The 23,795-nt window shown below is 54.6% G+C and overlaps 1 protein-coding gene across 1 annotated transcript in view; it reads left to right on the top strand.

Annotated features, from left to right (window-relative positions):
* The window catches only part of CLCN7 (chloride voltage-gated channel 7), a 50,724-nt gene that overhangs the window by 10,407 nt on the left and 16,522 nt on the right, over positions 1-23,795 (top strand). Inside the window, exons 2-13 of the mRNA XM_026650671.2 lie at positions 6,195-6,266; positions 10,604-10,675; positions 11,065-11,130; positions 12,593-12,725; positions 14,583-14,692; positions 16,639-16,719; positions 17,949-18,011; positions 19,335-19,418; positions 20,879-20,972; positions 22,309-22,373; positions 23,002-23,118; positions 23,595-23,649. Of these exons, the coding sequence (XP_026506456.1) occupies positions 6,195-6,266; positions 10,604-10,675; positions 11,065-11,130; positions 12,593-12,725; positions 14,583-14,692; positions 16,639-16,719; positions 17,949-18,011; positions 19,335-19,418; positions 20,879-20,972; positions 22,309-22,373; positions 23,002-23,118; positions 23,595-23,649 (1,012 nt within the window). The remainder of the gene's footprint in view (positions 1-6,194; positions 6,267-10,603; positions 10,676-11,064; positions 11,131-12,592; positions 12,726-14,582; positions 14,693-16,638; positions 16,720-17,948; positions 18,012-19,334; positions 19,419-20,878; positions 20,973-22,308; positions 22,374-23,001; positions 23,119-23,594; positions 23,650-23,795) is intronic.

Raw genomic sequence — 23,795 nt, 5'->3', positions numbered from 1 at the left:
AAACAAAATTAAAATTGATGATTTAAATTCAGATTTCCTCCTTGAAGAATGAATCATGATTAAAATGGATTTGACTCAATCTGGTCCTGCAGGTATATAATGAGTAGGAGTATGGATGTCATTTTTACCTCCGTGTATGGCATTGGCCAGACAAATGCTGGAATATTGCTTACAGTCCTGGTGTTTGCATTTTAAAAAAGGTGTTGAAAATTGCAGAGGGTGCAGAAAAGAATCACAAAAATAATTTAAGGTCTGGAGAAAATGTATTACAGTGAGTGACTTACAGCTCAGTCTGTTTAGTTTATTACCAAAAACCCCTCCAAAAACGGAGCTGGTTGATGATGGGGAGAAAACACCAGGTATTAAAAGGCTCGTGCATCTAGTGAAGGAAAACGTACCAAGAACTAATGGCTGGAAGCTGAAGCCAGACAAATTTAGATGGAAATAATGGACACATTTTTAACAGGATGATTAACCATTGGAAGAAACGACCAAGGGAAGTGGCAGATTCTCCATCTTTTGATGTCTTCGGATCAACACTGGATGCCGTTCTGGAAGAGGCTTTAGTCAAACAAGGTCTTGGGCTCAACACTGGGGTAACTGGGTGAAATTCTGTGCCCTGTGACATACAGGAAGTCAGGCTAGATGATCTAATGATCCCTTTTGGCCTTTATCTTGTCATCAAAAGCCTCGACCAGCAATGGAGGTGAGAACTTTTGAAAAAAGGTCACAAACATTTCTTGCCGTGGAAAGTGTTAGGCAACCGAAGTACAGGGGTTGCTACTGGCTCCCATGACCTGTGTTTTGGAACGCCAAATTGAGTAACCGTTTGAGATGATGTAGGGGAATAAGCTAAAACTGGCTAGTCTTGGCTTCCTCCCCAAGTTTATTAAAATGATTTTGTTTGTGATCAGTGGTGAAGAGGTGACTTCAGGCTTCTTGTTAAGTTATCAAAGGCTTAAACAAATCTAGGCTCAATGACTAGGTGGTACTGGGGTGCGTGTATGTATATGTGTGTGTGTGTGTATGTATGTGTGTGTATATATGTGTATATAACATATTTTTAATGTATCCTCTTTGCATTCTAGAGATACACAAGCCCAGGGTTGGAGGAGTCAGGGCCCGCAGAGTAAACTCTCCTGGTGTGAAGGAGTGCGCTCCTGTTTCAGGTTAACACTCCAGACCTGGTGCCAGTTGCAGAGGTTGTTTAGATCCAGCCCAGGGCTGGATTAACCTTTTGTGGGCTTGGCACCAAACATATTTGTGGGCCCCCATGGAGGCAATGGAGAATGGCGTGGGGGGGGGGAGGGGAGTGAGGGGCTGGCCAGGGGCATGGCATGGCAGGGGTGGCCCCACTCCACCCAGTCCCGTGTGAGGGCACTATTTACAAACTGGCACACTGTGCCCCTCCCCCCAACTGGCCGAGACTGGCCAGGCTTCTGCATCAGTCCCAGGCGGTTCAGCTAGGGAGACAGGTGGGGCCCCACAGGTGGTGGGAAGCAGAGACTGCCCGGAGTTGGAGGTGCACTGGGGTCTGGCCAGGAGGCAGAGAGAAGCTGGAGGGTGGGGCTGGGGCCGGGGGTGGACAGGAGCCCTCGGCCGGCCAGCGGGCAGGCCGAGAGGAGCAAGTGGTGAGCACAGGGGAGCCAGTGGGGTCTCAGGGCACAGTGCAAGCAGAGCAGGCTGGGGCCCCTTCTGAGTATGGGCCTGGCTCCATAGCGCCACTGGCACTATTGTAAACCTGGCACTGATCCAGCCTTGTGAGCCACTGCATTGGTTTGGACTCCAGATGGGCGATTGCTTTGCTCTGTCTCAAGCAGCGCCCTTCGGCGGGGGGGAGGAGGGGAGGTAGGGTAAGTCTACATAGCACACTTGTTCAGGGCAACAGATTCACGCTAACACTAAAAATAGCAGTGTGGACGCTGCGGCTCGGGCGGAGACTCATGCTAACCTTGCGGGTGAGGTGGCTAGCTTGAGTCTGTCGATCTGGGCTGGGGGGCTTGCTTCCAGCTGCAGCGTAGATGTGCCCTTAGTGGCTGGCAAGGGAGCCTGAGCGTACAGTCTTGTGATCCTGCTAACGAGCTGATTGCATCTTGGTTCCTGTCTGCTTGCAGACATGACCATGCTGCTTGGAGATTGAAGAGAAGGGAGGGGCCTGCTTCTATCCGATAATGTGCATGTTGCGTGGCCAGCACTCTAAACTGACTTCGTCCCCTCCCAAAGCTTGCAGAGAGGAGTGAGTTTCATGGTCTGGGAATCTGAGCACTTTCGTGGTAGCTCCTCCCGGAGTGGGTGTGAATGTTAAATGAGTCTGGGGAGGGCTGTGAAGGGAAGTGAGGGTGGCTGTTATGGGAAAGGTAAATTACAGCAGCGGTGGGACTGGTCTGGCCCTAAGTTGGGTCTGACAAAACCAGCGCACAAAGAGCTGTTTGTGAAGTCAGGCCGTGCCACTTTCCCGATGGCCTCTGAAGAGCTCCTCACGCTGTCTCTTTCTGGCCGTGGAGACTCATCACCTCGCAAGGAACGATTTGACATCTAGCCCTGTACTTGGTACCAAACCAGCAGGGCTGCAGGATCAGGAGATGTGGAGTCAGTCTGGGTCCTGTTTGAGAACCGGCTCCATTTTGACCCAATCACACTTGTCTGGATGCCTCTCCCGCTTTGGACCCTCATCTGCCTCTGCTCCTCTTGCAGCCGCTCACTGTGACCTGGGTGTAAAACGGGCATCGCCGCCTCTGTTCTAAAATGGGATCTTGCATCTCCTCTTCAAATACTTCTGATATAGGCAGCGAGAGCTTGGCCTGAGACCTTCAGAGAAAGAGGAAAGTGGCTTGTAGGCCCCTGTTCCTGTAGTCTCTGAATATCTCGCTGTCTCTAATGGAGCTATACACCCAACACCTCCCATTTTACAGTGGGAGAAGGGCCTTCAGTTCCCCATGACTTGATTGCCTGGGCTATTGCAGTGAATCCTTTGAGATGAGTTGGAAGTGGCTGCCTCCCTGCAGTGGCCAGTTGCATGAATGACTAGTACATAATGACTAGTACTAGCCCTTTCCCGGTGACTGCTTCTTTCAGTCCAGCCAGAAAGACTGAGAGAGTCCAATGTGCCTGCAGGCCCCTGGAGCTGCCTCTCTTCCCGCGTTCCAGAGGCTCCTGGCTGGCACAGGGGATGGCGGTTTCTTTGTTTGGCTTTGGCAGGCCATGCTAGTCTCCTGACCGCAGGGATGGCTCCATCCTATGCTGTTGCTCACAATAGGCCTCTTGGCCCTGCAGGGCCGAGGTGGTCTGTGGAAAGGGGCAGATGTCAGCTCTGGGAAACCTCATTTCCATTAAATGTAAATTTAAAATAACTCCAGTGTCTGATTGGCTAGTCGTCGTGTCCCCCGTCCCCCCACCCCCCTGCCAGGGCAGTGCTCCCCTCTGCGGGGCAGTGACACTTCAGATGCCAGGGCAGATGCTTTCAGCCCCAGCAAAAACAACGAGGAGTCTGGTGGCACCTTAAAGACTAACAGATTTATTTGGGCATAAGCTTTAGTGGGTAAAAACCTCACTTGTTCACCAACAAAGTATCCGTCCCCCGCTTTGGAGCAGGACGTCATGTCTGGTACTGCGTGCTGGGGCCCTTTAACACCGCAGCACCACTGCGGGCTAGGTTATAGGCCCAGCCCTTGCTCATGTTGAGTGACTGGAGAAGTGCCCAGAATAGCTCTCAAACTCCTGTATTAGGCAACTCTGCTGACAGTGCTCGGTTCTGGGAACTTGCCCTGCAGAAGAACCGGTCCTCCCAGATCATTCTGTCTGCTGGAGAATGCACTGTGGTTCATCCCCGCCTGGTACGTGTCTAGGCAGCAAAGTGTGGCTGTGACAAATGCTCCCTGAACCTTGCTTTCTGTAGCCACTGTGGGAAACACCTTGTGCAGCTTCGGTTGCGCTCGGTCTGCAGGCTCAGAGGTGTCTTCTGCCTCCAGCTTGCTTGCTTGTTTCTCTGTGTTGCTGTTTGCAAATAGCAGCATGTCCTCCTGGGCCTGAGCGAGCTAAAAGCTTTGGTGGGGATGAGATTAAATAGACTAATATGCTCATTTCCTCTGGCCAGGAGCGAGTCATGTGGAGTAGAGGACAGAACAAAATGCACAACAAACTATCTGTTTGTTGTTAACTGATCCCTTATTCCAAGCCAGGAAATAATTATTTCCTGATCATGACCAGAGGGTGTTCTCTGCAGTGCAGCTGCAGATTTTGCCCAGGCAGGCAGGTGTGTTTAGTTATCGCAGTCCTGAGCTATGTAATGCCGTTGAATTAGGGAAATCTTTGGGTGAGGTGAGACGTGAGCTGCGGTATCGGTGCCAGCATTCAGGAGGGAGGGAAGGTGGATTTGGGGAGCGATCGGTTAACAGCCAGTCTCTCCAAAGTAACTCGGAGCCACGAGGCACAAGCAGGTTTCACGTGGCTGTGGCACTTCCTCATTGGAGAGCCCCAGCGCACTGAACAATGCGCGGTAGAAAGGCCTGTCTCTCCATGGTGACTGGGGGTGAGGCGTGCATCGTTGGAGCTGCCCTCCCAGCAGGGAAATGTGCAGGGCAGGGCTGCACCTGGGGTTGTGTGATGCATGGGGAGAAAAGCCTCTTGTGCAGTGTCCGGTGAGCTGGCCCCAGTACACTGGGCCAGCTCAGTGCAGCACAGGGGTGCTGCTTTGGCGCAGCTGATGCGAGGTGTCCCCCAAAGCAGGCAGAGAGCAGAGCCTCCTGCCTGGCTGGAGCTGGCTGAAGCCTCAGGTGACAGCTCCTATTGCCTGAGCTCCAGGGAAAGGAGATGGGGGTGGCATAGCTCCAACATCCCTCCCTTGTGCTGCTCCTGCCTCTGTTCTCTAGGGGGGCTGCTGGATTTATCCTGGGATTTAACCAGGACGTCTCCAAGTCTGAATGGCTGCAGAGGGCCTTGCAGTCTTGCTAGGAGTGGAACAAGGGGTGTCCAGCCCCGTACAGAGTAAAGAGCAACTCCCAGCTTCTCTCCCTGTGCTTGGACAGCATCCTGGCAGTGGTGTGGGGTAGGAGACTGGCTGCAATAGGCGAATGAAAGGTAGGATGGAGGGAGAGGCCCTGGCTAAGATCAGCCCCTTCGTGCTGGGCTCTAGGTACCATGAGAGAGACAGACGGCCCCTAACTCTCTGGGCCTCATCGGCTGGCTGGTGGGTTGGTTGCCGCCAATGGCAGCATGCTCTTTTCTGCTCCATGAGGCAGGCCGAGAGCTCACTAGTAAGAAGCGTGCACAGGGGCTAACCCCTCCCGGCCTCGGAGAGACCCTTTCACAGCATGATACGGTGCAGCGTAAAATTGAATGCCCCCTGCTGCAGCAAGTGGGCCATTTCCAGCTCTGGGCTCGTCTGCAGAGCTTTATCCATGATGCAAGAAAATGACCCAAAAGCAGCTCCGGTGTTCCTCCAACAAACACAGCCGAGGAGCATTTGGCTTGTGGAGGGGAGTAATTTATCCAGCCTCTTGCAAGGTAGACTGTTGTTAATACTATTAATAACAGCTGCTGACAGGGCTTCAAATTGCCTTGTGGGCCTGTCATCGCTGGCTAAGTGAGCCTAGCCCTGGGACAACCAAACTTTGCCCACCAGAGGGTTGCAACCAACTTGCCTAAACCAGAGCAGGTTGCAGCTGCCATGTGGTCACTTTGTGGCAAGTCCAGAACCTGGTGTACCAACTTCCATCTTGACTGGCGTGGCTTCTGCATTACAAACTAGTGGCCCCTGTCAACATGAACTCCATGGGTTGCATTAGGCCTGGCTCCTGCATTTGGCCACTGTTGGCCTAGAGCACGGGATGCCCTGGCCTGGAAGGAAGCTATTCCCATGTGCTGCAGCAAGTACAACAGGGTGAGTCTGCATGAGGAGATCCTGGGCTGCTGACACGGCAGGCAGAGCACAGCCACACCCGGCGAGGGGAGCCTGACCAATGCAGGCAGCGTATGAGAAGAGAGAGGGAGAGTGCCCCAGCTGGGCTGAGTGCAGCATGAACTTGAGGGCAGGCAACTGTCAATCTCACTTCCCTCCTGCTCTGCCCCCCTTGCGTATCAGAGTCAAGAGGGCAAAGTGGGGGCACCCAGATGTCTCCCTTCTAGTGTCAGGGCTTGCTAACCTGCGGCCATGTGAAATATTTGTGCATTGATCTAGTTTTCCATTCTCCTCTCAGATCACCCATTCACCCTTTCTGCGCCTCGGGCAGCTGAGCAGTGTGGATCTCGACGACGATGTCCGCGAACTGGTGAGTGGCACAAAAAGGAGCAAACGTTATTCTGACAGTTCCCCTTCTTGGTAACCAAGGCCAGGCTGCAGCAGATGGCTCCTCGCAAAGCATCAGCATGGGCCTCAGGAGGCAAACCCACTGCCAAGGGTCTGTCTTTCCATTATAAGTCTGCCTAACTTCTTCTAACTTGCCCATCTTCCTCTTCCCCACCAAAACCAGCTGCCCACTTCTGCCTGGAAACTATCATGTGTGAGCCCCTGCCCCAGGAGGCGCCTCTTGGAAAACTTGGGGTCAGCGGATGACGTGTCTTGGAGAAATTAGTCTGTGTCTTTAAGACTCCCTCCCTCCCTGCCCATACCCCCTCTGAGCTCCCACGTGGCCACAGCCGGTGCTCCGGGCTCTGTTTGGAGCACTCACTCGACGGGTACGCGCAACGGGGGAGGGGGTGTCCCAAAGAAGAGCATGGAAGTTGCACTTGGTGCCCGTGCGTGGCATTGCCGAGTTGGACCGAACGGCGAGCACAGCCGCGTGGGAGAGCAGCTCACGGCGGGTCAGTGAGCACCCGAGGCTGGAGCTCCAATCCGGCTCCATGGAAAACTTGCTTTCGCTGTCTGACCCAGATCTCGGGATTGTAGGGCTGCTGCTGGACAGACCACTCACCTGCCGTGCTGTCACCCCCCCACCCCCACGTGGGCAGCTTCCTGCACTCCCCTCTCACACTCGCTAACCTCCCCATTCCCCGCTGCTGAGCCCTGGTCTTGTGCTCTCTTCAGTATGTCCTTGTGGCTCTGACCCCACGCAAGAGACACAGGCAAGAGCCGCGTCCTCTGGCTCAGAGCATCCCCCAGGTGTGTACGCAGAAGGTCCATTCCATAGGTGGATCTCCCCCTTCCCCCACACATGTACTCTCCATGTGGAAGGGGGTATTCAGCTGTCTGCTGACCACTGTCCTCCATGCCTGGCCCTACCAACCTGTTAGTCTGGAAACTGGGGTCCATGTGGAGGGCAGGGGATGGGCACTGGGTGCCAGGATTGGGCTTTGGGGCCCATCGTGCTGGGGGGATGCTCTGTGTGACTGGATTCTCGTGGAAAATTCCTGTCCCTGGCTTCACCTTTGTGAGGGGCTGATCCTGGGCCTGGGGGTAGAAATCCGGTTCAGAACGTACCCTGCTAATGGGAAAACAGCCCTCTGGGGACAAGAGGCGCCTGAGCCCTGGCTGGGAGGCCGCGGTCCGTCCAAGCCCCCCTGGGATCATGGTTGTTATGTCTCCTCTCAGAGCAGTGCGTGCTCGCCTGGTTTCCCTTCCCCTCTCACATCCTGTATCTGACTTTCGCCTTCCTCAGCTCCTGGCTTCTCCCTCCATTTCCGTTTGGTTGCTGTTTGTTTGTGTTACGGTGGCGCCAAACGGGGTCCCGCACAGACACCACAGGACCGGGGGCTCTTCCTGAAGAGTGGACAGGCTGAGCGGTCATTCATTTCTGGCAGGTGTAACCCTACGTGGTGGGAGAAGTCCTGCCACCAGTGGCTGAATCTCTATTCTCCAGATGGGTTCTGCTCTCTCTCTCTTGCTCTCGCTCTCGCTCGCTCTCTCTCACCAGTCAGATCCCATGGGCCAGAGAAGTGTCCCCCATCCCCCACCCCTTCATGAGCTGCCCCCAAGCCCCTCCGGAACCTCACATACCCCAGAGGGTGGGGCTGGCCCTCAGGGAGATTGATCTAGAGTAACCCTTATACACCATTTCACGTGGCACTTCTGAGTGGGAGCCACCGTCAGCAGGCCTGGGGAGCAGGAGTGGGTGGATTGTGGTCACAATGCTGCTGGAGCCTGAAGTGCCTCTAGACTCGCTGGCGTTCAGGTTTGCTGAGCTACAGTGATCTGACACTCAAATCCTTTTATCTTTCTAGTTGCAGTGGTCTGAACTAGGACACACGTTCTGTCTGCGCTTGTGACTCATAGCCATTCTCTTGTCCTGTAGCAGGGCCTTGGTCACTCTCTTATTTGTTTTATTGCTGGTCCCCACCTGACATCAGGGCCCAGTTGTGCTAGGTACTGTACGAACACCCCAGCCCTGTCCCTGCCCGGCAGCGCTTGCAAACTCACTAGAGGCAGGATACAAGTGAATGTAACAAATGGGGCGGGCAGGAGGATCAGGGTAACAGAGTTACAATTCCCCTATTAGGTAGCAATTTCTTCCTCTCTGCATCCCCGTGCTCCCAGCTGTGTGCTCTGCAGGGATTTGTAGGGCCACGGACAACAGCGGAGCACTGGTAAATGGACCCCACCCCTTCCCTACGCACGCAGTCGCTGTATCAACTAGCTCAACGAAGGCTGTGCTCCCTGCTCCTGCAGGGAAGGGGGAGGGGTGATGATATTCTCAAGATCTACGACTGGATCATAGTTCTTGATTGTTCTCTTAAAGCCCTTTTCCTCTCGGTGTCTGTCTGTGCAGTGCCACAGGCCCCTAGGCCATGCGCTGGCATGCTAGGGGAGACCTCACAAAGCCTGTTTGAGCCAATGTAGCCAACTGTCATGACTATCACAACTCCTGTGGTATTGGGTGGTTTTCTTCAAGCCCCAGCTCCTGTGGTCATGTGAATACATGAGACTCTCATCTCTCTTTTTAGAAAGAATTTTAGCTCTCATTGTCTTTCAAAGAAAAGCTTAAAAATGTGACCCCCCTCTCAAGGATCTAGCACCTGAAGGCAAGTAAAAAGACCCCCACACTTCTTAATCTTAATGGCTCATGATTCTTAAGCCAATCTCACGATTTTGGGGGCCTGATACCGGATTTTTAATGTCCAGGGTTGGTGATGTAGTTGAGGACAGTAGGACAGAAATTTCTGTGGAGCTTGGTGCTTCTTGGTGCTTTCCTGCCTGACTTTTCTCCAAACCCTCTGAAGCAAATGGAGTTCCAGCATCTGCTCCTGAATCCCGCCAGATCTCAGTGCCTGGGAACAATGACCATTTCCATGAAAACGGCTTTGCACGCTGTTGGTAACTTGCCAGGGGTGTCTCGGAGTCCTTGGAAGCGTATCATCCGGCTGCTCTGTTTCCTCTTGCCCCCTTGTTCCCCAGATAAAGCAGATCTCCCCTTCCCATTGGGCACTCTAATTGGGAGCCTGCTTTGCTCTGAGGTGGAGGGAGAATTTCCTTGCCCTGGGAATGTGCCTGCCCTGTGCCAAACGTCACCAGTGACCCCTCCAGCCTTTGCTCGCTGCTGAGCATAAGTATCTCAGGCAAAGGTCTCAGTCACTGAGACCTGAACAAACGATGACGATAAAGGCTTGAACTGTTCCTAAGAAACACTCCCGAGGGACCAGGTCATCTGGTCCACAGGCTGGAGGTCTTAGAGTATCAATTGCTATGAATGTGTAGCTATAATAGTGCAGCTCCCTTATCACCTCCCTATTCTGGGCAAGGGAACATGTTGGAGTAGCTGTAGCACCTCCACGTCCAACGTGCCGCCCTTCCCAGCGTGCTGCGGCCGGCGGCGCTGTACAGAGGAGGGAAGCCCTTCCCTGCCACAGGGCGTCCAGCCTCGAATCTCGCCGCACCAGGGGTGGCTTTGGTGCTGAGCATTTGAAAAGCTCCCCCTCTGCCTTCCTGGGTTAAGGACATCTCATTACGGAGTTGCCTTGCTACCGAGGGATTTAACTCACATTTCCCCTGTACTTAATGGGCAACTGGGGCAAGGTACAGCAGGGGTCTCCCTCTGCCTGATGAGTTGAGCAATAAAAGCTGTCAGCACACCCGTCCTGGGGGGTGTTTCTGGCTGTGGCGTCGAGGCCGTTCCCATAGCTCCGTGGGCAGAGTCATGTTGGTATTGGTACACTCATGCTGAGCCAGTCCCGTCCTCTTTAGTTCTGCAGGAAATCCCCCGGGATCAGACAGCATCCGCGCTGCGTTCCCAGCTCTCTGCGCAGGACTCTCAGTGCCTGAGGCAGTGGTGTGTCCTTCTTCATTAAGTAGACTCTGTTTATAGCCAATCAAAGTCAACAGCTGTAAAGAGGCTGCTTCATGGTGCCATCTAGGACGCTGGTGCGAACAGCCAGAGCAGACGCTGTCCTACCCCTGTCTCTGCCTAAAGCCCCTGGCAGTGAACAAACCCCCCTGCTGTCTTTGTGAAAAGCTTCCTGGCAGAAGCTGGTAGCGGGAACTGCGTGGAAGCAGGCGCTGCGACCTGTTGATGCGTGCTGCGAGTGCCCTGGCCGGTCCCTCGGAAGAGTAGCTGAGCGCTGCTGCTATTGGCTGGGGCTGGAACTTGGGAGTAGCTGCTGCAAATGACAAACTCCAGCAGCCCTGCTTTGGGGCAATGTCTTGGCTGATCTAACGCCTGATCTTTGCCTCCCCCAGGAAACGGAGGCCACTAACCAGTTTCCCAGTGAGATTCCTCACAATGAGAAGCTGCTCTCGCTCAAGTATGAGGTAGGCACCCCAGGTGATGTTTATTTAGTTGGGATTAGAAGATTCTGGTTCAAACTGATTTGAAAACTGGTGGCGCTCAAGCCAACGAACGAGTGGCGCTGGGTGTGGGAGGAGGCAGTGGGGTTGAGGGGTTATAACCTGGTGCGTGGAAAACCTCAGCACTGAGGCTGTTCTGGTGCTGCAGGGCAGGAAAGTCCCAGCGGGACACCAGTCTCCAGAGTAATCTGTGGGGTTCCAGACAGCAGGGGGAGGTTTCAGCGGAGAAGAGTGCTGGGACTGGGGGCATGAGCACAGTGCAGGTGAAGTAGGTTTCATTGGGAAGGGGCGGAGCAGAGTTGAATCCCCTGCTGTGTTACCCAGTGAAAGCATTTCCCTCTCCCTGAATCTAGAGCCTGGACTACGACAACTGCGAAAACCAGCTGTTCTTGGAGGAGGAGAGGCGGATCAACCACACGGTGAGTCTGGCTGTGCCCACAGCACCGGCCTGTCAGCCCGAGCCCTGCCGAGACTCCAGCCACCCCTGTGGAAACTGGTCAAATGTCACTGCTGGCCGAGGGTCCGAGATGTGGCTTCTCAGCAGCATAACCCATTGCTTCTGGGAACCGCTGGCCCCCCAGAGGAGAGACTCTGCTCACTTAGTTTATGAGCCCACTCCTCTACGTTTGGGGCCACTTCTAGCTGAGCCAGTGAGTAATAGTGACCATGGCCTCATTAATGCCAGTTTGCTTGGGGGAGACCTGGTATGGGACCCTCTGTCAGCAAGGGGGATTTTAAGGAAGGAAGCTGATCCAAAGGCCCTAACATCCAAAGTGATGATAAATTCTGCAGTCACTGTGCGGGGACGCTACCATTGCCGTCCCAGAAGGTGACTCCCCCTAACAAAAATGAAAGCAGAAAGGCCAGGTAGTGTGGCTAAATGCCTCAAGATCCAAACCAGGTCTCCTCCCAGACCAGACTAAACCAACAGGAAGGAGCATGCACCATGGCTGGTGATGTGTGAGGAGGCCTAAGGGCATTGGAAGAGCAAATAACCAAACAGGGAAGAACAAGAAGAAAGTCTTTAAGTACTTCAGCAAGGAAACCTGCCAGACTGGGCGGGGGTCTGCTGGACCCCTGGGGAGTAACAGGAGTAAGGATAAGGGCACTGCAGAAAGGCAAAACCACTTCTTTGCATCAGCCTCCACCACAGAGGATGTTGAGGAGATAAGTGTCAAAACAGGATGCGCTATGGTACCAACTGATAAGTAGGGCGCAGGGCTGCAGAGTAGCTCCTGCCCGCACTCCTAGGGAAGACACTCTCTCAACCTTCTGGCCATCTTAGAAATGGAACGGGATAGAAACTATGATGATGCTGTTACATGAGTTGATGGTACATCCTTAGAAACATCCTGTGCAGGAACGCAGTTCTAAGCCTGTAAGCGAAGGGGCTGGAGTGTCGACTCTTTAGCTCAAACATCCAAGGAACGCTTGGGAGAGAAAAAGTCTTTGTTAATACCAGTTTAGTGAACACAGACCGTTTTCAATTGTCTGAATGAAAATCCTTTCTCCTTCAGTGAATCGGGTGTATCCTACCAGCTGTCACCAGACTGCCAGGAAAAAGAGTAGAACAGACCAGAGCTTGTAATGTTCAAAAGAATAAATAAAACCCTTCCAGGCTGTAATTGTCCAGTATCAGAAGAGGGCATGTATCTGATCATTTTCTCTGGGAGCTGCCCTGCCCTGAGTACTTTGTGCAGAACTAAATCACTATGGGAACGGCACTGCCGAGTAAGTCACGTTTCTTGGGGAAGGGGTGTGTGTGTTAAGGTGCGTGACACCATCCTTCACCCTGTGGGTGCGTTTGGATAGCTAGAGCGTGCTGTGCTCAGGAGCAGCTGAGGTCCTGGGGTATAGGAGTCTGATCTCTGTCTCTCACAGGCGTTCCGAACGGTGGAGATCAAGCGCTGGGTCATCTGTGCCATGATCGGGATTCTCACCGGCCTCGTCGCCTGCTTCATCGACATCGTGGTGGAGAAACTGGCTGGGCTGAAGTTCAGAGTGGTGAAAGACAGTATCCTTCGGCTGTGCCGCAGCTGGGGGAGCGAGTGATGTGGGGGCAGGTGCGGACAGGGTATTGCAGTGCTCTCTGGGCGATGGAACAAGAAGTCATCAGCACAGAAGTGAGCAGAGGAATTTACCCACCAGGGAACTCCCAAAGGAAATGTCTGTGTAGGGTCGGGTGCGCGTGTGTTGGCACTGAGTGAACTAACCCTGCAAGAACTCTGTCTGTGGAGTAAGCTGAATCTTTGGTTAGATCTGTGAATGCCCTGGGCCAAGAGTAGTGGGTGCACTTGTGATCCGTGTCAGGAGGGGAGGTTTGATCTCACAGTGGCTGTACCATAAGGAGCCCAGCATGCTGTGAGTCCTGGCTCATTAGCGCCCGAGAAGCGAGGTTTCCCATAGCAGACAGGCCTGCTGAGGGGCTCCCAACCCTGATTGGATTCTGTCAGAGGCAGAGATGTGCCTGACAGAATCATGTGATTGATTCCTGGCTGCTGCCTGGAGAGTAAGGATGGGTCAAGTCTGTTACTCCCTTGGAGTAGATAATCCAGCCTACCCTGGGTACCTTTCAGATGTTCTACACAATTGATTCCTATCATGTTTGCTGCTTACTAAAGTGATTCATGGTCAGAGAGCAGTTCTGCAAAATGGCAGCCCCTCACTCTGCAGACCAGCCCCGGGTGCTCAGCGCTGGCGCTGCCGCGCTATTGACTGAAATACGTGTCAGCTTAGAGCTGGCTGACATCTTTCAGACGTCCAAAAATCGGAGCTATTTCAATTTAAAAACTGTGCCAGCATTCTTCACCCCGCGGTCTTCTGTCCCTGGTCGGGGGAGCAGGGAGAACTGCGGCCTAACTGACCTCACGCATCTTCAACAGAGTAGTGTAGTATCCAGTTACCTAACCCCGTGGCAGGCCATGGCTACTCATCGGGTTGTGAGCGCTTCCAGGCAGGGACTGCCTCTTTTCTGTCCTTATGGCACCCAGCACTGTGGGCTGCCCCATCTCAGTTGGGCCCTCCAGGAGTTGTTGTAGCAGCTACTTGGAGAAGCAGGCAGATCCACTCTGGGATTCTTCAGGATGAAAGTTGCTGTATAATGTGGTCTAAACACTTTGAGAAGGCAAGAACCCAGTTCGACTCTCCGCTCCCTCGAGAGCAGGCCCTGACAGTTAGTGAAAACCTTCTCGTTCAGATAGAACAAATTGGCTGATGGGTCGTTGAGAGCATAAACAAGGAGTCCCACCACGGCCTTGTTAGTGACTTTGCATAGTCACACTGCACTTCAGCTATTGTCCGAGCCCCGCACCGGTGCATCGTGGTTTCTCGCTTTGCCCTTAAAGTGAAGAGCTAAAATTAGCCTGAATCGGAGATATCCCAGTCCCTTTTGGTGCAACACCCTGTAATGCCAGAGCTCAAGCATCTGGCTCCCTGCGCTGCTCAGCTGGGGAGAAGCTGCCCGGCGGAGGGGAGAGCTCAGGAATTAGCACTAGTGAAAATACAGCAGAAACACACCAGCCAAGTCACCTGCTTTCTGTATTGAAAGCTCCTTCTCCAGGCTTGGTGCAGTGTGAAAACTCTTTAACTCTTTGATGCCTGGAGCCTGCAGTTTCCCCTGTGATGTGTTCAAATGAAAGGTGCGTTAGCGTGTTCACAAACTGAATCACTGGGTGGGAAGAATTTCCTGCTGTATTGTATGACGCTTGTCAGGGAAGCTGTTTAAACACTTCCTTGAAAGATGTGCTGCTCTGTGTGTATGGGTTTGCCTTGCAGTGTGCGGCTGTCTCCCGTGAGATGTTGCAGTGGTAATGGGGGGAGGAGGCGGGTTCTCCAACCGGTGATATTTGAGGTTCTTGACTGTCCCTCCCAGATATTGACAAGTTCACTGAGAAGGGGGGGCTGTCCTTCTCCCTGTTACTTTGGGCCATTCTGAACTCTAGTGTGGTGATGGTTGGATCCGTTATTGTCGCTTTCATAGAGGTAAGAGTTAAGAACCAGCTGTGGGCAGGTTGGTTTGCTCACTTCCCCCTGAATCAGTTCTGCAGTGAAATATGCAGACTCAACAGCCAGTTAAACATTCTAGTAAAATCCCCCTACTTGGGGGAGTGGGAAGTCACTTACAGTTTCTTTGCCTGTCTGTGCTCTGCTCCCCCTGCTGGATCAGGTGGCTTCACAAATCATCTGGGCCTCAAAAATTCTTTACTGCAGGTAAAAGCAGCAGAGTCCTGTGGCACCTTATAGACTAACAGACGTATAGGAGCATGAGCTTTTGTGAGTGAAAACCCACTTCTTTGGATGAATACCCACGAAAGTTCATGCTCCTATATGTCTGTTAGTCTATAAGGTGCCACAGGACTTTTTGCTGCTTTTACAGATTACAGACTAACACGGCTACCCCTTTGATACTTTACTGCAGGTAGTGCTTAAACGAGGCACGGTCTCTTTCCAATGTGATCTTTTATTTGCTACATGAGCACAACCGTAGGTAACAGCATCCAACACGGCAGGTAGAAGGAGCACAGCAAATAGTCAAAGCCCAAGGAGGTGAGGTGTTAAGGAGGGAGCTTTTCGGAACGCTGACAGTAACGGTTTGCCTACTGGATCGGATCCTCAGCTGGGGAGATGGTGCAGCTCCCTCGACATGAGTTGACCTGTGCCCGTTTACACTAGTTCTGGTCTTGGCCAGTCTCTGCATTTCCTGCATGTCCAAATTTTTAAGGATGAAAAGCTCATAGGCAGAACAATGCGCTTCTGAGACAAGCACACAGCAGCCCCCTTAAACTGCTGCCCGTCCGGAGGGGGCCTGTAATCAGGGGGAGTTACTGTGAGATGAAGGGAACAAATCACAGTAACAAGGCAATTGAGCAGCATCTCCAGTGGGGAATCAGGGTAACAGTACCTTAAAGCACAGTGGAGTCTGACTTGGCTAGTGTGCTAGACCTGTTCTGCATTGAGGAAGTTGAAGATAAACATCCGGCCCTGTCTAAAGGGGGGGTGGAGCCTTTAGCCACGAGGCAGAATGGATGCAGAAATAGAGATTCACACGGCACTCGTAGCTTTGCTCTTTGTCATGCCCCTCCCCTTTTGGAGCAGGTCCGGAATAGCCTGGACTATGCCTGGTGCTGTGGCTGTTAGTCAGTGCTGACGTGTGCTGGCCTGTGCTCTTGGGGCAATCCGGTTGCCGGCTGCGTGTTAGTTCCCAAGTAGTACTGAATAGCAGCTTGGTCTAGAAGGATCTCTCGCTTTCAGCTAGGTCGTCGCGCTCCTGTCAAAGCGCCTGGCTCTTTCTATAGAGTTAAAGGAAGCCAGGCAAATATCAACCCTTCTGCAGCCCTGCTCCCGTTCAGCCCCTCCACCAGAGAATCTGCTGAGCTGGCTGCAGTGGCTTCAGTAGAGTCGTCCTCTCCTTGGAGTTGGTTTCTGGAGAACATCTCCCGGGGCACGGCCTGTTCCCTAGTTGCTTCTGAAGAGGGGAACTGCCTCGTCTCCTACGAATTGATTCAGTCCACCCTGCTTCAGTACTCCTGGCAGGTCTGACTAGTCTCAGCCAGTTGGGTTTCGCTTGAGGACAGCTAACAACAAGTTACCTGTAAAAGCACAATAGAGGTGATGCCAGAGGAATAATCTCTCCCTGAGATTCAGGTGGCTAATCGCAAGTCCCACTCCAGGGAAGGAGCGGCTGGCTAGACGGGGCCTTGTTTCTGGAACGTGCCTGGCCAGCTGTAGGGGTGGGGGGGGACGGACGGGGTATGATCCATACAGGAAGCAAGGCTCAGACTGCCCCAAAATAGCTGTCCTGTTTTCCCCCTCGCAGGGAGTAGGGTGCTGAAATGGTCAGGGAGCGACCTCCGGCCCTTGCTGTTGTCTGGGATGACGGAAGCCACTGTGTAAGGGCTGATGCTAACGAACTCTCCCTGTGCTTCTAGCCTGTAGCTGCCGGCAGCGGGATTCCCCAGATTAAGTGCTACCTCAATGGCGTGAAGGTTCCTCATGTCGTCCGCCTCAAGGTAAGACACTGGGTTTTGGTGCAAGTGCACTTGGCAGTCCCATGCCCCATCGTCCCTCCCCCACACCAGTGTGGTAAGGCTGGCAGCATGCAGGAGCTAGGACTTCCCCCTCTGGCATTCACCAGCCTGGTCTGCCTCCACACCATGCCAGTGCCCTGTGCGCTGCCAGCTCCCTGCGCTCGTCCTGGACATGCGCTCCTGTCCCAGCTCTGCGAGGACATCCCTTGGCCTCCCATCTGCAGCTGATAGTGGCACCTTCTGGGGGAGAGGAAACTGGCCTGAGTCACCAGCTCATGACCCCAGCGGTCGCCATCCTGCCCAGCTTTGTGACTCATCTTGGGCAAGTCCCTTCACCTCCCTGGGGCTCTGTCTAATAAACACACCAGTGCAGATCCCTTTGGGGCCGTCTGGGGCGAAGCGCTAGGTAACTGCAGTATCACTGCTGGTACTGATTGTACGGGGGGGGGGGCTGCGTGTGCATGCTTGCGTCTTGTAGCCTCCTGTACTCTGAGCCCAGCGTAGGCTGCTGCTCTCCCACCCGCTCCCTTCCAGTGGCAGTCAGTCAGTCATCGCGTGCACCCGTTGGCAATGGGAATGTTGTCTAAAGGCACTTTTCCGGTCTGCAGGCCCTACAAAGCAACCTGGGGGCTCAGCGTTGGCCATGAGATCTCTCACACAGCAGAGCTTTGCAAAGTAAAATGGCTCCCCTGGGTTGGATCTGAGCGCTCAGAAGGGCTCCAGTAGGCGCATGGGGGAAGCTGGTGCTGCAAGTACTTGCTGACCCCGGATGCAGGGGGGGCAGTTACTGGACTGCCCAATCCTCTGTAACGACCGTGACTCCTGCCCTGCAGTTCCTCCAGAGAGCTGGTGCTCCGCGCTGGAGAGAGGCTGCTGCAGCGGAAGTTTAGACGGTACAGCTGCAGCAGTGAAACAGCAAGTCAAAGACAAGAGCCAAAGAACTCTTTGCCATCGCTGGCTCCTGCTGCTATAGGTGCTAGCTTGCTAGCTACCCGCCTCACCTATTGCCTTGTGAGTGTGATTTCCAGGGAAAAGAGGCTGTAACCCCATCTTCCCCTTTGCTCTCTCCCAGGTACCTGGATTGCGGGGAGCAGCTGTGTCTGTTTTGGAGCTCTCTGCGTGTCTCCCAGCAGCCCGGTGCTGAGAGTGACTGCCTCATGACTTGTGCTCTCTCTCCTGTGCTAATCAGGGACTCTCTCTTTCTTTTCCAGACCTTGCTGATCAAAGTCTGCGGGGTCATTCTGTCAGTGGTCGGAGGCCTGGCTGTCGGGAAGGTAATTTACCCAGGAAGTGAATCTAATTCAGTCACCTTCCCAGGCTCGCTGTCGGTGTGTAGTCATCCCTCTGTGCTGCACTCTGGCCCCGGGAGCTGCTGCTGTCACACTCGTGTGTCTAGCTCGAGCGTTCCTGATGCCTCAGTTATCGCTAGCATCTCAGAGTGGCTCCATCCTAAGCGGTTTGTTTCACGTGGATACATGTATCCGTTTATCCTGGGTCAATGACTTTGCCACTTTCCCCTTTGCTCTGATGCCCCTCATCAGTGGGCTGCCTGGAGGTGCCTCCCAGAACAGCAGGGCTTCTCAGCCTTTTTCTTTCTGAGCCCCCACCCCCCCAAACATGCTATAAAAACTTCATGGCCCAGCTGTGCCACAACAACTGTTTTTCCGCATATAAAAGGCAGGGCCAGCGCTGAGGAGTAGCAAGCAGGGCAATTGCCTGGGGCCCCATGCCACAGGGGGCCCCACAAAGCTAAGTTGCTGAGGCGTCAGCCCTGGATGGTGGGGCTCAAAGCCCAGGGCTTCAGCTTTCTGTCCTGGGACCCAGTGACTCTGTTAGCCCTGCTTGGTGGGCCCCGTAAAACCTGCTTGCAGCCCCCCCCCGAGGGGCTCCAGACCCCTGGTTGAGGATCACTGCAGTACAGCACCAGCAGTGTGCTGTGCTTTTCTGGGGGACTGGGGATCAGGGGACCCTGGATAGTGGTGATGTATCCCAATGAGATCTTCTGACCTGCCAGGAGGAGATGGGCAGGGGAGTCGCAGCCCCTGCGGCTGTCTGGTTCTTTCAGTATCTATATTAGAGGCCATCTAGAGACTGAATCCTACAATGCTGTCACTGCACCATTAGGTGGCCTTCCAGAGAGTCCTGCTGGGACGTCGCCGGGCAGAGGTGCAGTCACTGGTACAGTCTGGGGTTATGACTGGAGCTTGGGTCCACTCTGACGCAGTCCGGGGGATCCTCTGCATTGATAGAGACAGCTCTTCAGGAGTTCACGCTCCGCATTCTAGACAGCGTGGCGGTTTGTCCAGGCCTGCTGGACGTTATCTTTAGAGCCACTTGTTAGAACTAGGAAGTATGGGAGTAAGGTGAGGCTTCCACTTCCTGCAAAGAAACCTCCCCTGCTGGAGCTGAGGCTGCTTCGGCCATAGAATCCCCGTGTGGCTGCACTCCCTCGCCGGCTGTGCAGAGTGGCTTTGGAATCGAGCTGGGGGCGTGGACGGGATGCACAGAGTTCACACTCTGAATGCCCGTGTCTTCATGGCGAGGCTCCAAAAAGCGAAGCTGCCTTTCTCATCTAACATCTGCTTTCCTGCCTTCAGGAAGGGCCAATGATTCATTCCGGAGCGGTCATTGCAGCTGGGATCTCGCAAGGAAGGTCGACTTCTTTGAAGCGAGACTTTAAGGTTGGTTAGCTCGCTCCCAGAGTCTGACGGGAGTGTGTCCGTGTCCATGTCCGTGTCCGTGTGTGTGTGTCCATGTCCGTGTCCCCCCCGCATGTGCTGGGGAAGGAACTGTGGTTACTGGCTCATGACATCTCAGGAGGACACAAATCGATCTCTGGTCCAGTGGATAGAATCAATATAGTGAAGTGCTCTTCACCTTCCTAGTGCAATCTAGGGCCAGCCAACTAGCTTGGCTGAATCCAGAAGAGCCTGCCCTACTGAAAAGGTGGGGTAGGGTGGTGAGTTGGAGATGGGCCTGCTGCAGGCATGAGTGCTGTGGACTTCCATGCAGACAAAGCTCTCGGCCTGTTGTGCTCCCCAGGGTGGCAGGGGCCAGGAACCCTGCTCGAGCAGTCAGCGGCGGGTGGCTTGGAAGGAGTAATACTGGCCTATCCTGAAGGTGGCTCCATCCAATCCTATTTGCCCTAAACTATTCCAGTTGCAGTGCTCTCTGGGTACTTATCCCACAATTCCCAGCAGCAGTGCATTCTGGGAGGAGCTTGAAATGAATATATTCTCCCCCCTCAGCACCCACTGCAGCTGTGTTGGAGAGAAAGGTTGTGTGCACTGGGAAGAGCACAGAGGAGCAGTGGAACATCCCTCCCCTCTGGGTCCGGCATTGCTAGTGAGGAGGGCAGGGAGCAGTGCAAGGCAGGCGGGCAGTGAGAGGCTCCCCACGTTGCTACACTTAATTCAACTGGCCGCTGATGTAACCGTCTAAGTGGTCTCAGCAGACTGAACACGCTGCCGCTGATCTGTATCAGGAAGCAAAAGCCTTGATGGCAACCCCGTGATGCTGCCATCTGGGAAAGGTGGCCCTTGCGAAGGGGCCCGCTGGCTGGCACTGGTCCTGTGTGCGCTCTGTTTGAGCATTGGCTGTGCAGCTGGGGGAGGAATCCAGCTCAGGTGGATGGATACACGCTAGCCCCGCTCCAGCTAGTGCACTAAAAATAGCCGTGCGGCCGTGGCATTGCAGGCGGCGGTTTGCTAGCTGCCCGAGTGCATCATCAGGGGGTTGGGTGGGCAGCACAAGCTGTCACCGTGTGGCTGTGGCCACACTGCTGTTTTAAGCGCCCTGGCATGAGCAAAGCTAGCCTGTATCACCCCGCTGGAAAACGCGCTCCCGGCGGCTCTGTGACATACCCCCCTAGGGGAGCAGAGTGCACAGTGTGTCTGCTTTTATTGGTTCACATCCTGGCTGCGATGAGTCATGTGCTGACGGGCAGTGTAATGAATTATTCCAGGGGTATAACACCCCTCCACGCAGCACGGGCAGGGGTACGGGGATAGCTGCGAGCAGCATCTTCTGCATGGGAGGAGAGCAGCCAATGTCAGCCTGTTTTCTTCTCCATGCTGATGTGACGGGGGGCGCTCCTGGGCTGCTAGCAGCCGGTAAAGCCGCTGTCCTCGTGTTGTTTCAGATCTTTGAGTACTTCCGCAGAGACACGGAGAAAAGGGACTTCGTCTCGGCCGGAGCGGCTGCTGGCGTCTCAGCCGCTTTTGGCGCACCAGTGGGTAAGATGTCTTCTGATGCTGTGTGTACCCCTGCAGGCCAGACCCTGCCCCAGGAGGGACGCTCACCCCCCCACTAGGGGCAGTTGGCAGAGATCTGGGTCACCCAGACTCGTGACTTTCCCAGCCCTCTTGTGATGGGTGGGTTAGTTAATCATGCTTAGAGGGGAAGTGACCTGTGCTGGATAGAGCTTGGAGCGGCAGCTTTGGGTGCTCTGCATTTTGTTCTCAGGCAGTGCTTGAAACTGCTGCTTTCAGAGCCGTGTTCCCATGTAGCGCGGCCAGACTAGAGAACAATGGCGGCTTTGTCCGTCTGTCCCTCTGCTCCTGCCCATTGAGCTCGGTGGCAAACAAAAAAAGCAGCATGCAGGCTGCCTGCCTCTACTGGGCTTCTGTCTAATGCCGACGGGAGCCCCTGGAGAACAGAGAGAGGGAGCTGGGTCCTGACATGCAGATACAGCCAGAATGCCTGGCTACCACTTGGCCCTGTTACTGCTGAGTCCGTGAGCCAGCCAAGAGAAACCCAGACAGCGCCAGTGAAGCGGAGGGGGTCGTGCCTGGCTGGGTAGGGCTGGGAGAGCTGTTAACCCCACCCAGGGACTGCGGAGCCCTCCCAGGAGGGGTGTCAGTATCGGTCGCTACAGGAAAACCCGTGCGTGTTCCCTCCTCCGACGCGAGCCTGAAATCTAGGCGTAAAGTTGAGTGTTAAGGAACGAGTTAGTCCCCCAGAGAGCCGTCCCTGCCCCCCCCCCCCCCCCCCAGCAGCCCTTATCCAGGGTGAACCCACGCCCAGCATTGCTGCTCCTCCTCGCTGAGTGACTGGGCAAGTGGCAGGGTGTAGGCCGAGTGCAGTCACCAAAGGGCACCAGGCTTTGTCCCCACAGCAAAACCTTCCTACTGCCATGGAGGCAGGTGTCAGAACGCCAAGCGTTTCCGTCTCTTCGCCAAAAGCGACCGTGTGAGATGCTCCCCCAAAGCCTCCTGGCTCCAAGTGCGGTGGTGGCATGACCAAGGGCCGCTAGCACAGACGTGCATCTGCAGCTGTGACCCTCCCCAAGGCTTGGCCAGCCACTGGCCTGCTTCCTGGGCTCAGGCTGGTGGGGGTGGTCCCCTGTGTCAACAGCCACAGCCAGGCATCAGTTCCTAGTGCGGGTGTGAGGTCTCCAGCCATGTGAAGCTGTGTCCCTGGTCTCTGCACACCCGAGGGGCAGGTTCCTTCCAGCCCATGTAACTGGGCAATCAGAACTCGCCCTGAAAGGCCGAGCCGCTCCCAGGCAGAGAGGTGGTAGCTACCCGAGCTGATCCATTACAATGGCCCCATGGCCTTTTGTGTCCCTAGGGGGAGTTCTTTTCAGCTTGGAAGAAGGTGCTTCCTTCTGGAATCAGTTCCTGACATGGAGAATTGTAAGTGTTAGCAGCCTGAGGCAGAGGCTGGGCAATTGGCTGGGCACCGGCTTCTGAAAAACTCAGCCGCCAGCTGGGGGTTTAACTGGGGGTTTCACTCAGGCCGGGGAGGGGCAGGATGCCTTGTCAAGCGAGGGGCCTGCGCTGGGTAGACACCCCCCCGTCAGAAGGGGACTGTTGGGTGAATCTAGGCCTTGACTGGTGTAAGAGTCTGAGACCAAGACAGAGGATGCTGATGGTTCCCCTCCCAGAGAAGCTGCTTGGAGTCCTGCAGTGGCCTGTGCCGGAGAGGTGGCAAGAGGGAGATGGGACGTAAAGGGAACAGCGCAGAAGAGGCGTGAGGCACTTGTGTATAAGCACAGAGCGCAAGGTGCTGCATGACCCCCAAGGAAGCTATGGCTCCTGCCTATGGAGCTCACAGCGTAATAGACATGCTGATTCGGGCACCAGGCACTGGTTGGGGGTGTGAACTAAATCCTGCCTCTCCCTGCCGTAAGAACACTTTGAGGAATGAGCGGGGCTGAGGTAGGCCCCTGGCGGATGGAGTGGGGTTTGGAGGGGTGTGACGGCAGGCAGCCGAGGCAGCAGATTGTCTCGTGCCATGATGCTCTCGTGCTTCTCTCTGCAGTTCTTTGCCTCCATGATCTCTACGTTCACGCTGAACTCCATCCTGAGCTTTTACCATGGGAACCCCTGGGACCTCTCCAGCCCGGGTCTCATCAACTTTGGAAGGTTCGACAGCGAGGTAAAATCGCTGGCCTTGCTGATGAGTTCGTGCCGTCACTGGGCAGGCACATGCCCCGTTCCGGGCATTCTCTGCAGCCTTGCAAGTAGTGGCAGGACCTGAAGCAGCAGATGGGGCCATTCACTCCCTTTATGCCCTTCCCCTGAATGTTTGACAGTATGAGGCACCTCAGGTTGGGGGTGTCATGCTGGGGCGGGGGGGGCTCTGCAAAGGCCAGATGCACCCAGATCCAAACTTCCTGCCGAGCAGCCTCTTGGAAGCATTTGTCCAGCCCTCAGTTGGAAGAATTTGTCCAGCTGTTGCTGGGCTCTGGTTCTGCAAGCGCGGGTTCTGTGGGGCCTGGGAATGAGAAGCCCTGCTGCAGCCATTGCTCTAGGCAGCTGCCAGCTGAAAAGGCCTTGAGCAGAGGCAGTGACTTGGCACCTAGCAAACCGCTGTGCGGAAAGGTCTCCAAACCGATTTCTCCTTGTTTACAGAAACTGGGATACACGTTCCAGGAAATTCCGATCTTCATTGTTATGGGAGTGGTTGGTAAGATTGGTCTGCTCGTTCAATTGAGTTAACACCTCTGAATAATCCCCTGTCCTGAAAAGCTGCCTTAGCCCACTTCCTGAGGAGAACAGGAAAGACATTAAAAAGCACAAAAACAGAGGGCCCTCGGGGAGCCTGCTGCTGCT

Source organism: Terrapene carolina, unplaced genomic scaffold (assembly GCF_002925995.2).
Source record: "Terrapene carolina triunguis isolate 2854851 unplaced genomic scaffold, T_m_triunguis-2.0 Scaffold93, whole genome shotgun sequence".
Classification (NCBI taxonomy): Eukaryota; Metazoa; Chordata; order Testudines; family Emydidae; genus Terrapene; species Terrapene triunguis.
The sequence above is the reverse complement of the archived record's forward strand: the minus strand, read 5'-3'. Positions and strand labels throughout refer to the sequence as shown.